The 10,986-nt window shown below is 43.3% G+C and overlaps 1 protein-coding gene across 2 annotated transcripts in view; it reads right to left on the bottom strand.

Moving 5' to 3' along the window:
• Positions 1-426: 426 nt before the first annotated feature.
• The window catches only part of vwf (von Willebrand factor), a 23,965-nt gene continuing 13,405 nt past the window's right edge, over positions 427-10,986 (bottom strand). Inside the window, exons 29-53 of one of the 2 annotated variants that reach the window (XM_040025622.1) lie at positions 9,535-10,699; positions 9,344-9,448; positions 8,867-9,010; positions 8,639-8,782; positions 8,350-8,514; positions 8,172-8,218; positions 7,905-8,082; positions 7,465-7,706; positions 7,187-7,376; positions 6,725-7,066; positions 6,384-6,622; positions 6,057-6,159; positions 5,866-5,937; positions 5,506-5,610; positions 5,187-5,392; positions 4,956-5,105; positions 4,752-4,868; positions 2,493-2,673; positions 2,141-2,181; positions 1,929-2,045; positions 1,531-1,629; positions 1,262-1,390; positions 1,127-1,166; positions 924-1,021; positions 427-748 (exon numbers count right to left, since the gene is read on the bottom strand). In XM_040025622.1, coding sequence (XP_039881556.1) covers positions 563-748; positions 924-1,021; positions 1,127-1,166; positions 1,262-1,390; positions 1,531-1,629; positions 1,929-2,045; positions 2,141-2,181; positions 2,493-2,673; positions 4,752-4,868; positions 4,956-5,105; positions 5,187-5,392; positions 5,506-5,610; positions 5,866-5,937; positions 6,057-6,159; positions 6,384-6,622; positions 6,725-7,066; positions 7,187-7,376; positions 7,465-7,706; positions 7,905-8,082; positions 8,172-8,218; positions 8,350-8,514; positions 8,639-8,782; positions 8,867-9,010; positions 9,344-9,448; positions 9,535-10,699 — 4,605 coding nt within the window. In that variant the 3' untranslated portion in view covers positions 427-562. The remainder of the gene's footprint in view (positions 749-923; positions 1,022-1,126; positions 1,167-1,261; positions 1,391-1,530; positions 1,630-1,928; positions 2,046-2,140; positions 2,182-2,492; positions 2,674-4,751; positions 4,869-4,955; positions 5,106-5,186; positions 5,393-5,505; positions 5,611-5,865; positions 5,938-6,056; positions 6,160-6,383; positions 6,623-6,724; positions 7,067-7,186; positions 7,377-7,464; positions 7,707-7,904; positions 8,083-8,171; positions 8,219-8,349; positions 8,515-8,638; positions 8,783-8,866; positions 9,011-9,343; positions 9,449-9,534; positions 10,700-10,986) is intronic. The other variant, XM_040025623.1, reaches the window with a different exon arrangement.

Below are 10,986 nucleotides of genomic sequence, written 5' to 3'. Positions count from 1 at the left end.
AGCATTATTTATTGTAATACTTTTATTATTACTTCCTTGTTATACTGATGTGTAGTCAGTTACAGGAATTGTATGTATCATGTGTATTTTGGGGCAGTTTTTAAAGAGCAACGTATTGAAAAGCAGTTTTATTTTTGTATCTCACTGTCCAATCCCTCACTAGTTTCATGCAACTCAGTAAAGACACAGTAGCGCTGAATTAAATTGAATTTAAAAAAAAAAAAAACAACACCCAAGTGTAAAAGTTGCACTTTTTGAGCAACATGGTGTTTCTGGATTCGCACTTAATGTATATTAAACTTATTCTGCAACGCTGTGAAAGAGTAAATGTCACATGTTTATATACAAACATTTAACAAACAGTAGTTTTTATGAATACATTTCAACAGAAATAATCAAATTACAACAACACACAAAAGGTGATGCTTACAGAAACAGGTAAGTTTGTTTTATTGGTATTTGTCAAGGTAGTTTTTTTTTTTTTATACTGCTACATTTTCTTGGATAAACACAAAGCATCAACCTTTATAATCTCTGTCTTCTATTCTTTTTCTTCCACTCTCTAGGTGCAGTGTCTGGACAGACAGTCGCATTTGGTTACAGACAGAATTGTGTGGTGGCTACGAGTGCCATTGGCACACATGACAGGAACGTTGAGAGGCTCTGTCTCTACCGCAGCACAGCAAACGCACTCCTGCTCCACAGCAGCCCTCTGCAGGGAGTACATGGACTTACTGCGACATTTGCCCTGACAGACAGAAAGACAGACAGATGGAAGGGTACACATAACAACAGGGAGACAGAAAGGACAGGATGGTGAGGGACAGTGTTACGATTTCACTCAAATTTGCAGGTTAATCCTACAGGGAAAAAGATTTAATCATTCTTAAATGTGTGTGCGTGTGTGTGTCTGTGTATCTTACCTCACAGTAGTACAGGTCTATCTGGTGCTCTGATTGGCAGTCATCCACCTTGATGTAGTCGAGCCTTCCCACTGTCTTTCGGCACTCTGGCTCTGTACCTTTACACCCACACACACACACACACACTATTGTTAAGATCCAAATAATCTAAAAAAAAAAAAAAGATAATTTACTGCTCTTGCAAATGGAACAGTTCAACTCACACATCTCACAGCAGGTTGTTCCAATTTGACTGACTTTTCCCTGGAAAAGTAAAAACAGGAGAGACAATGTTATCATACATTCCTGGGAGAAAAAGTATAGATAAGGGAATACTGTGCGCTCAATGAGAGCTTTACCCCTTGGTCTAAGCAAGCTTGGCGATTAAAAGACGGGCAGGCTGTCACTTTGGTCTGCAGCACAAGATTTCCTTCACTATTCAGACCACATGTATATGAGGTGCAACCATTCTCGCTCGTCGTATTGACCTGAAAGAACACGATTCATTCTTACAGTATGTAGCCGCGAACAGTACGACTGGCATGAAAGAGTATTATAAGCTATAGCACTGCATAGAATAGACAACAGAAGTTGTAGCGTGGTATCATCTTGTTTGCATAGGACTTACTTTCACACTGATGAGTTTTCCATCTGGTTGTTGAACGAAGCAGGCGGTGGGAGCACATCGACCACAGCAAGTACCTTCCTCCTTCTCCAGAGTGTACCCCTAAAAATGTGGAGGTTAGTTTTAAGTGTCCATTAATGTAAGAAGACATTGGGAGTTTACTACTGCAAATACAAAGACATAAGATACCTGGATTTTGTTTTCTAAATAAAAAACATCTCATTTACCTTTGTGAATAAAGTGAATCATGGAAAGATGATGTGGCTACAGTTTAATGATGAGCAGGGAAGGAATGCGAACAGACAATTAAGGAATGTGGATTTGTGATTGTATTAATCGGTTATGATGAGGATGAGAAATGACAAGAGTTAAAACAGACAAAATAATTTGAGGATGGCTACCATGGGGCAAGAGGGACAGCTTGTTTTCCTGCAGGACAGTTCATATTTCCTGATTGGACCATCCACTATCCTACACTGACAGCGTGTACACGCATCAACCATCAGCTGCTCCCCTGCCTGTACAAACACATATACAGTATATCAAAATAAAACATCATTTCCAAATGTCTTTTTTTATACCAAGGCAGCTACTACTTCTCTGAATGACTTACCCCTATCAGCGTGTGGTTGAGAACACAGGCGTTCACAGGAGCTGCAGAGAGAAAAGCACAAATAATTTCCACAGTCGTTTGTTAAAAAGTAATTCAATCCCCAGTTTGTGTAAGGTCAGATCAGGATAACAATCTCTGGGATGACACCAGAGTCATCTGTTGGACATAAACTGCAACTGCAAGTTGTTATGAAAACACTGTGTGGATGATTTGACTGAAGGGAAAGTTAGATGAATGCAAGCTTGATGATTCATGTATCGCTTGCGAGCTAAAGGGCAGTTTCCTAACCCGGTGCACTGGATTGTCTGTGTGCCTCCTGAGTAAGTCTATGTGTGTATGTATGTGTGTTTACCACAGTGGCAGCGGGGGCAGCAGTCCTCGGTGTCACAGCGTAACTCAGTCCCCAGTGGGCAGGATGGAGTATCCGTAATCGAGCAGCTGACATTTGAAGCAGAGATGAACACCTCATCTCTGACTTTTATGCACTGATGTAAGACACATTTATTATCTGGAGACTTCCATCTGTCACCCACCTAAAGACGACACAGAGATGAGAATTAGATCGATAGAAAGATGAATGCCTTCTTATGTGAGGTAGTAATAAATTTATATGCAGCAGTGAAAAAATAAGACAACAAAAAATAAAGTGAAAGAAACGACAAAAAAATAAGACTTATTTTTTTGCAGTAGGGCAAATACTCCAAATACAATGGTTTGCAAAAGTATGAACTTACCCACATTTTGTCACATTACAGCCACAAACATGAATCAATTTCATTGGAATTCCACGTGAAAGACCAACACAAAGTGGTGTACACGTGAGAAGTGGAACGAAAATTATACATGATTCCAAACATTTTTTACAAATAAATAACTGCAAAGTGGGGTGTGCGTAATTTTTCAGCCCCCTTTGGTCTGGGTGCAGTCAGTTGCCCATAGACATTGCCTGATGAGTGCTAATGACTAAATAGAGTGCACCTGTGTGTAATCTAATGTCAGTACAAATACAGCTGCTCTGTGACGGCCTCAGAGGTTGTCTAAGAGGATATTGGGAGCAACAACAACACCATGAAGTCCAAAGAACACACCAGACAGGTCAGGGATAAAGTTATTGAGAAATTTAAAGCAGGCTTAGGCTACAAAAAGATTTCCCAAGCCTTGATCATCCCACGGAGCACTGTTCAAGCCATCATTCAGAAATGGAGGGAGTATGGCACAACTGTAAACCTACCAAGTCAAGGCCGTCCACCTAAACTCAGGCCGAACAAGGAGAGCGCTGATCAGAAATGCAGCCAAGAGGCCCATGGTGACTCTGGACGAGCTGCAGAGATCTACAGCTCAGGTGGGGGAATGTGTCCATAGGACAACTATTAGTCGTGCACTGCACAAAGTTGGCCTTTATGGAAGAGTGGCAAGAAGAAAGCCATTGTTAACAGAAAACCATAAGAAGTCCTGTTTGCAGTTTGCCACAAGCCATGTGGGGGACACAGCAAACCTGTGGAAGAAGGTGCTCTGGTCAGATGAGACCAAAATGGAACTTTTTGGCCAAAATGCAAAACGCTATGTGTGACGGAAAACTAACACTGCACATCACTCTGAACACACCATCCCCACTGTCAAATATGGTGGTGGCAGCATCATGCTCTGGGGGTGCTTCTCTTCAGCAGGGACAGGGAAGCTGGTCAGAGTTGATGGGAAGATGGATGGAGCCAAATACAGGGCAATCTTGGAAGAAAACCTCTTGGAGTCTGCAAAAGACTTGAGACTGGGGCGGAGGTTCACCTTCCAGCAGGACAACGACCTTAAACATAAAGCCAGGGCAACAATGGAATGGTTTAAATCAAAACATATCCATGTGTTAGAATGGCCCAGCTAAAGTCCAGATCCAAATCCAATTGAGAATCTGTGGCAAGATCTGAAACCTGCTGTTCACAAACACTGTCCATCTAATCTGACTTAGCTGGAGCTGTTTTGCGAAGAAGAATGGGAAAGGATTTCAGTTGCTACATGTGCAAAGCTGGTAGAGATATACCCTAAAAGACTGGCAGCTGTAATTGCAGCAAAAGTATTGACTTAGGGGGCTGAATAATTATGCACACCCCACTTTGCAGTTATTTATTTGTAAAAAATGTTTGGAATCATGTATGATTTTCGTTCCACTTCTCACGTGTACACCACTTTGTTTTGGTCTTTCACGTGGAATTCCAATAAAATTGATTCATGTTTGTGGCTGTGATGTGACAAAATGTGGAAAAGTTCAAGGGGGCCGAATACTTTTGCAAGCCATTGTAGCATTAATGAATAACATGTACACTAGGAGGTTTGATAGTGGTACAAAAAGGAAACGTGTTGTACGGCTTTATAGAGAATAGCAGGATGGATTTCCTGAAGCATTCTTTATGGCAGTCGGGTTTAATAAGTCCGGTGGAGAAGGAGCTCTGCTGGCTCTCTAGTGGACTGGAGTTGGTGCAATGGGTTGTCAGTGATGGAGAGCAGTTTGCTGAGTGACCTCTTGTCCCTCACTGACTCAAACACTTTGAGATTCATAATTATGCAGCAATAATTATTTGCACATATCCTTCAGGCATGTCTGATCTCTACACACACATACTTGTCTAAGCTTTCCACTGATAAGTGTGTCCCCTCGCATCTCTCCCTTTGACTCCACACAGCTGGTTGGTGTGCACTTTCCACAGCACTCTCCTTCTGATGAAGTGTATGTTGAGCCCTGAAATACATATTAAATATATATAGGAATGTATCACTTTAGAAGCACAAGCTAAATATGCGTCTTTGGTGTCTCTGTGAATCTCACCAGAGGACAGGCCCGGTCACAAACAGGCGGTTTGCACTGTGCAACATGGAGAGACGTGTCTTTGTCCTGCAGCTCGGTGCAGATGCACTTCTCACAACCTTGCTCCCATTCACTCCCCACTGAGTGAACCACTCCACCAACCACACACACCTAGAGACACAAAGGACATAAAGCTAACAGGACAAACAACAAACATATTGCACTCAGATTTGAATCCAAAAATACACTCACCTTGTCTGGCAGGCAGTTGGTTTCTGTGCACCCACAATCGTTGGTAGTGGAGGACGTGATGAACCCAGTGGGACAGGTGTGGGTGGAGTTTTGGCAGCTGCAGTCACATTCAAACACGTCGCAGCACTTTGTCTTTCTCACCGACAGATGGCGATGTGGTGTACAATTGGGGGGAGCTTGAAGAGGACACTCTTCCTTTTTGCACACTGAGACAGAAAAAGAGGTGAATACGGCTGTGTCAACATGCGCTCTGTTTCATGATTATGTGTGTGTTTACCTGTGGGGCCGGAGCATCATAGAGAATGTATTATTGACTTACCACACTCGTGTATAGGCTGACATTCCCCGGGGTTTTTCAGGACCACAGTCTGACCGTCCTCACAGCGGGGAACCTCAGGCAGGTCACAGCTCACTAGATCACAAACTGGAAAGTGACAGCATGGCTCAGTGTGTTGCAAGTGGGACACATGATATACATTTGGTAACACTATCCAACAAAGTATAAAAAAATGAGGATAGATACTGGGGAATGAATTAGGAGTAACTATGTTACTAGTTATTAGAAGTTAAAGTTGAGCTATTTGGACCATGATAATTTAATAACTACACTGAGTGACTGACCACACAGTATAGTAAAGCTGCTCCTTGTTGCAAATAGAGACTATCCTTTTTTACATACCACACTCATACTCTGGGCAGCACTTGGACTCTGTCTTCTTTCTGAGGACCTCACAAGGTCCACACACTGGAGCTGCAAACAGATACACATGATTAATTTAAAAAAGATGGCAGTTTTTCTTCTTCTTCTTTAGTAACACTACAAAAGCAGACGCAAAGAGCATAATGAGGAGCAAAAGAAGGGTTTCTGACTTCTGACATCGTTGCAGGGCCGGTCAGTGCAGTTGATCCGTTGCTGATCCAAACACATGCAAATCAAACATGGGTTCTCTTCTGGTACCCAACTCTGCATATACTGTACAAACACAGACAAAACCAGGCTCATGTTGTGAAGTTGGTCATATTAGAAATAAACACTAGAGGGCAATCAAATCACATTTTATTCTCTAACCTGTTCTCTAAGTGTTTGCCTGATAGTATTCCAACAGCATATGTGTTTATTTATTTTAACTAAGAACTTGATTTTGCGTCACTGCTTCCTAACAGATTCAGTCACACTTTTCTTGTTTTGTGCCTCACCGTGTATGTGTGCCCATGATGGTCAACACACTGTCCACATGCTTCTGGTGGTATACACCGTCCGTGATGCAAAACTGTGCCTTCAGCACAGAAACAGCCTTCAGTCGGCGTGTCCATACAGGATGACTCGTTACTCCTAGCAACCGACCAGTCGCCTGGCAACGACTGTATGCTACCACAGTCCTCCACGCAACCTGTCCGACATGCATCATATTCCATGGAACTCGGGCACTGTAACGCTGCAACACAGAACAGTGTTAAGTTTAGATCTAGGCTCAGGTGTTAAAATGTTTTCACTGGAGTAGAAGATAAACTCATCTGCAAATCAGAAAATTACTCACGGCAGAGGTGAGGGCTCCTCCAGTCCACACACACGCCTCTTTGTCTACAGAGGCGTGCATAGGCTGAAATGAGCTCGCACACATCTGACTCCTCACATGCCTGCTCTTCACACTTGGTGAGGAAAACCTGAACGGGAATATATGCATGGCATGGTTCGAACACCTCGGAACGTAGAGCTTGACATCCCATCGCCGCTCCAGATGCACACACCGCCCTCCGTCTTGGCAGGCACACACCGTGCTCTACAGCTACAGTCCAGTCTAAGATGAAAGCTGGTTGGTCGGTGGTCGAGGTGCCATTGCGTAAAGAAAGGACATTCAACTTCTCCTCCCCACAGCCACCTGATAAAACAATATTTGGGGCAGTTATCAGAATAAAAAGACAAATACAGAAAGCCACTGGGTGAGACATGCTGACTTTTGTCATATATTTGACAAATGTGGGCTCTTTATATAAGTTACCGCAAAGTCCAGCAGTGTGCCCCGTCGTAGTGGAGCTGAGTAATGTGATGGTAAACTCATTGCTCTGAGGCGTGAAACTCAGAACGTAGCCATGATCCGATTTCAGCTGCAGCATCACTCCGCCATAACGCACCAGCTCAATGCCAGAGTGCCGCCACGGCAGTGCAAGCTCTTCCTCTCCAATCATGGCCTGCTCAAATAAACATATACAAAATAAATGAGCAAATCCTTACAGTTAATGCAGACATCTTAAACATAACATATATCATATATCTTACCGTCATGTCATCCTTCAGCAGCACCCTATATGAGCCATGGATCACCTCCATGGCTTTCATGCAGACTTGGTGGTAGTTTGCCGAGTCTTGGCAAGGTCCAGTGTGGAGTTTGACCTCTGACCCTTCACTGGAGCCTCTGCTGACAGTGAGAAGTGTATAGGAGCACAAACCCTCCCCATCCAGCCTAAGTGCCAGGCCATCAAACCTCACTACATGGTTGGTGGAGCTGCCCATACACATGCCTGTCAATACATTTGAGGCAGGAGGGAAAACATGTGTTTGTACAGGAGCCAGAATCTTGTGCTCTATTAACAGTTAGTATAAATAGAAAGGAATGTTAGCTCCCAGCATTCATTGTTAACAGCAAGTACACAAATAGTCCACACTTTATATAGATGGACTAGACCTAAGAGGCTATTGGATCCTTTGGATGTACGTACAAGGGCATTCCCAGTGGCAGTTGCAAGTCTCCTGGACTTTAACAGGTGGCATGTTGTTTCTGCAGGCTGGAGGCTCCAATCTGTCACAGCTGACTTTGTGATTCTGTACTGTCACCGCCCCACTGGGGTGGCAGAGGAGGGAGTGACAGCCATCCTCCAGCAGCCATGACTCACCAGGCTAAGGCATGTAGAGAGAGATGCACAGTTTGCTAAAAGTAAATCTTGTAAAAGGTTACATTAATGTTGTATATAGCAGACAGTACTCACCTTTCTCTCATTTCCATTATCATCAACACACACTCCTGGTGGACCAGCTAAAAAAAATACATACAATTTTAAAATAAATAAAATATATATAACAGAGCACATAACATTTCCATTACTGTCAATTTCTATCATCGCTATGTAATGAAGATTTAATGTATGTGTCTCTGCCTGTAAGCACCTCTGCAGATTCTCTCTGTGTAACTCCTGTCCAGAGTCAGCAACATCAGTAACTGATCCATGCTGTTCAGATGGAGAGTGTTGTCTTGGTTGCCCTGGTGACCAAGCACTCCAAGTTCACTCTTGTCATAGTCTGGTCCAATCCCAATTGGGAACACTGATACACCTGAGGGAAGACAATCTTATCAGTGAAGCTACACCACAGCTATGACAGAGAAAGATGAAGGATGGAAACATACCAACTGAAGTTTTTACTGAGGAATCCAGTGTGTTAATGATGATTTAATTACCTGCTGCCAGTGCCTCATTAGCTGCTTCCCCAACATCATCAGTTGATTTGTCCATCACCAGCATCACCACAGCCTTGGCTACACCAACTCTTCCACCACTGATTGGTGAGATCGATGTCTGCACAGCAAATCTCAATGCAGACCCTGCAAAAAGTGAGAAAAATGACTGCATGTGATTGTGCATCTGTCTAAATATGTGTGCATATTAGTTTAAGCAAGCTCCTTTACCTAGTTTAGGGGCTGCAGGAGTCCTTGTAGTAATTCTCTCCACCATCCTCAGGAGGTCTGATTTGCTCTGTTGATCACTCCATAGGAATTCTGCTGTGTTGGTGTCTCCATACTGCACAACACTCACAAGAGTGCCACTGAGCCCTGCACACATACAAACACACATGCTTCTTTAATAATTTAAACATGAGTAATATTGTTCTTTCAAGGTCAATAATGCTAAAAAAATATATATATGATTTGATCTAACACGAATAAACTAAAGCAATTTAGTAACTGTATTGTTCTCATGGAAATCTGGTAAATATCAGTTGGGGAAAAAGACATACTTCAATATTTTTCTTAGAGCCTATTTGGCCCTTAAACATGCTGCATTTCTGAAGAAAAAAACCCCTGCTAAAAACAGTGATTGCAAACTAAATTAACAACAACACACCAGTGAGAAAAATCTGCATATAAGAGCTGCATCACACCTACCTATGTCAGCATTACTGATAAAAGCTTTAACAAATGTCTTCATGTCCTCAAGCTGCCCTCCAGACTTCAGCAGGAACAGCACATCCAGAGGCTTCTTACACGGCACTGTGCAAATATAAGACTCCAAGTTAATATAGACTAAGAAATCCCTGAGGACTGTTTGATGAGAATAAACATTTCTGTTATGGTACCTGAGACTGGCAAGCTGGCATGTGTTGGGACGACTAGTGGTGGCAGTGTTGGTGAGCGGGGTCTGACTGTGGTGCGTGTGATGTTGACTATGCGGTGGACCACGCTAGACAGATGGCTGTAGTCCTCCACCATTAATGGACGCTGAGGAAAACTGAACTGAATCAAGTCCATTTCTTGTATCTTTGGTCCAACACCAATGGGATACACATGAGTCTGGACGCTGGTAGATGGTGGGCGCGTTACTGTGTCAGTTGGTGGGTTTTCTGTCACAAGGAAAACCAGCTGAGGTGGGGTTGGACGAAGAGAAGGCTGGACCGTAGCCATTTCTTGAAAAGTGGTAGTGATAGCTGCTCCAGTGTTTGTCTTACTACCACCCCTCCAACGAACCTCCCTCAGGCGTTCCAGCAGGCGGGTTCTGTGCTGCTTTATCTCCCACCGACTGATCTCCACAGTGACTGTCACTGAGTATTGGATCACAGTGATGCGAATCAACTCCTCCTCCTCTGTCAGTTTTGTGATAACTTCCTCCAGGAAGAGGAGCGACTTGTTAAAGTTTATTTCACCAACAGCATCAGAGCCTTCTATGATAAATGTTACATCTTTGGTTGGAGAAAGAACAGATGGCGATGTGGTAGTGGGCGATAGGCCAGACGGTGCTGTAGCTTCAGGAGTGTTGGGGAGGCGCCGTGTGGCTTTTGTCTCCAGATGAAGAACTGGGGAAGTGGTGGTCGTGGTCTTTTGAGGTTTACCCACTGTGGTCTTTGGTGCTGGAGGTTTCACCACCTCAGGCTCCATTCCTAAGGTGCAGAGGTAATCTGTCAGCTCCAGCAGCCGATCAGGCAGCTCACCTGTGCTGCTCAGCACATAGGCCCTGTTATCAGGATTGGCCTTGGAGATTTCAGTAATTTGTGACATATCTACCCCAGGACCCAGTGCCACTGTCAGGGTGGTGATGGCCTTCTTTCGGAGCATCTTTACAATGGAACGGATAGGGCGAGGGTTGGGACTAGCAGCCAAGATAATGGCAATGCGGCCGGCGTTCTCACGCTTGTTCTTGTCATAGATGTTGATAGCCAGATATTTGACGGCCTCATCCATGAAAGCGGCATCTCCTCCTGTGTAATGAAGCTCACGCACAGTCTTCTTAAATATCCACTTCTGAACCTAGAGGCATAAGAGAGGGAGGAAAAATAGTAGATCAAGTATTCACATGTAGACTTTTACTATGAATCAGTTTCAGTGAGCCAAAAAAGCTGCTTTTTACCAAGCTTGATTAGTCATCAGCATTATTCAATGCATCCACTTGCTTCCTGTTGCATTTTAGTTTCCACTATTTTGCTGAATTTAAATAGCTGTATATACAAATTTATGTTTTTTTAGTATATTAACTCTGACTGGATTGATTACAGCAGAAATAACACTTTAAAATCTTTTTCATTCTTATTTTACTC

Source organism: Simochromis diagramma, unplaced genomic scaffold (genome assembly GCF_900408965.1).
Source record: "Simochromis diagramma unplaced genomic scaffold, fSimDia1.1 OVJJ01000293.1, whole genome shotgun sequence".
NCBI classification, from domain to species: domain Eukaryota; kingdom Metazoa; phylum Chordata; class Actinopteri; order Cichliformes; family Cichlidae; genus Simochromis; species Simochromis diagramma.
The sequence above is the reverse complement of the archived record's forward strand: the minus strand, read 5'-3'. Positions and strand labels throughout refer to the sequence as shown.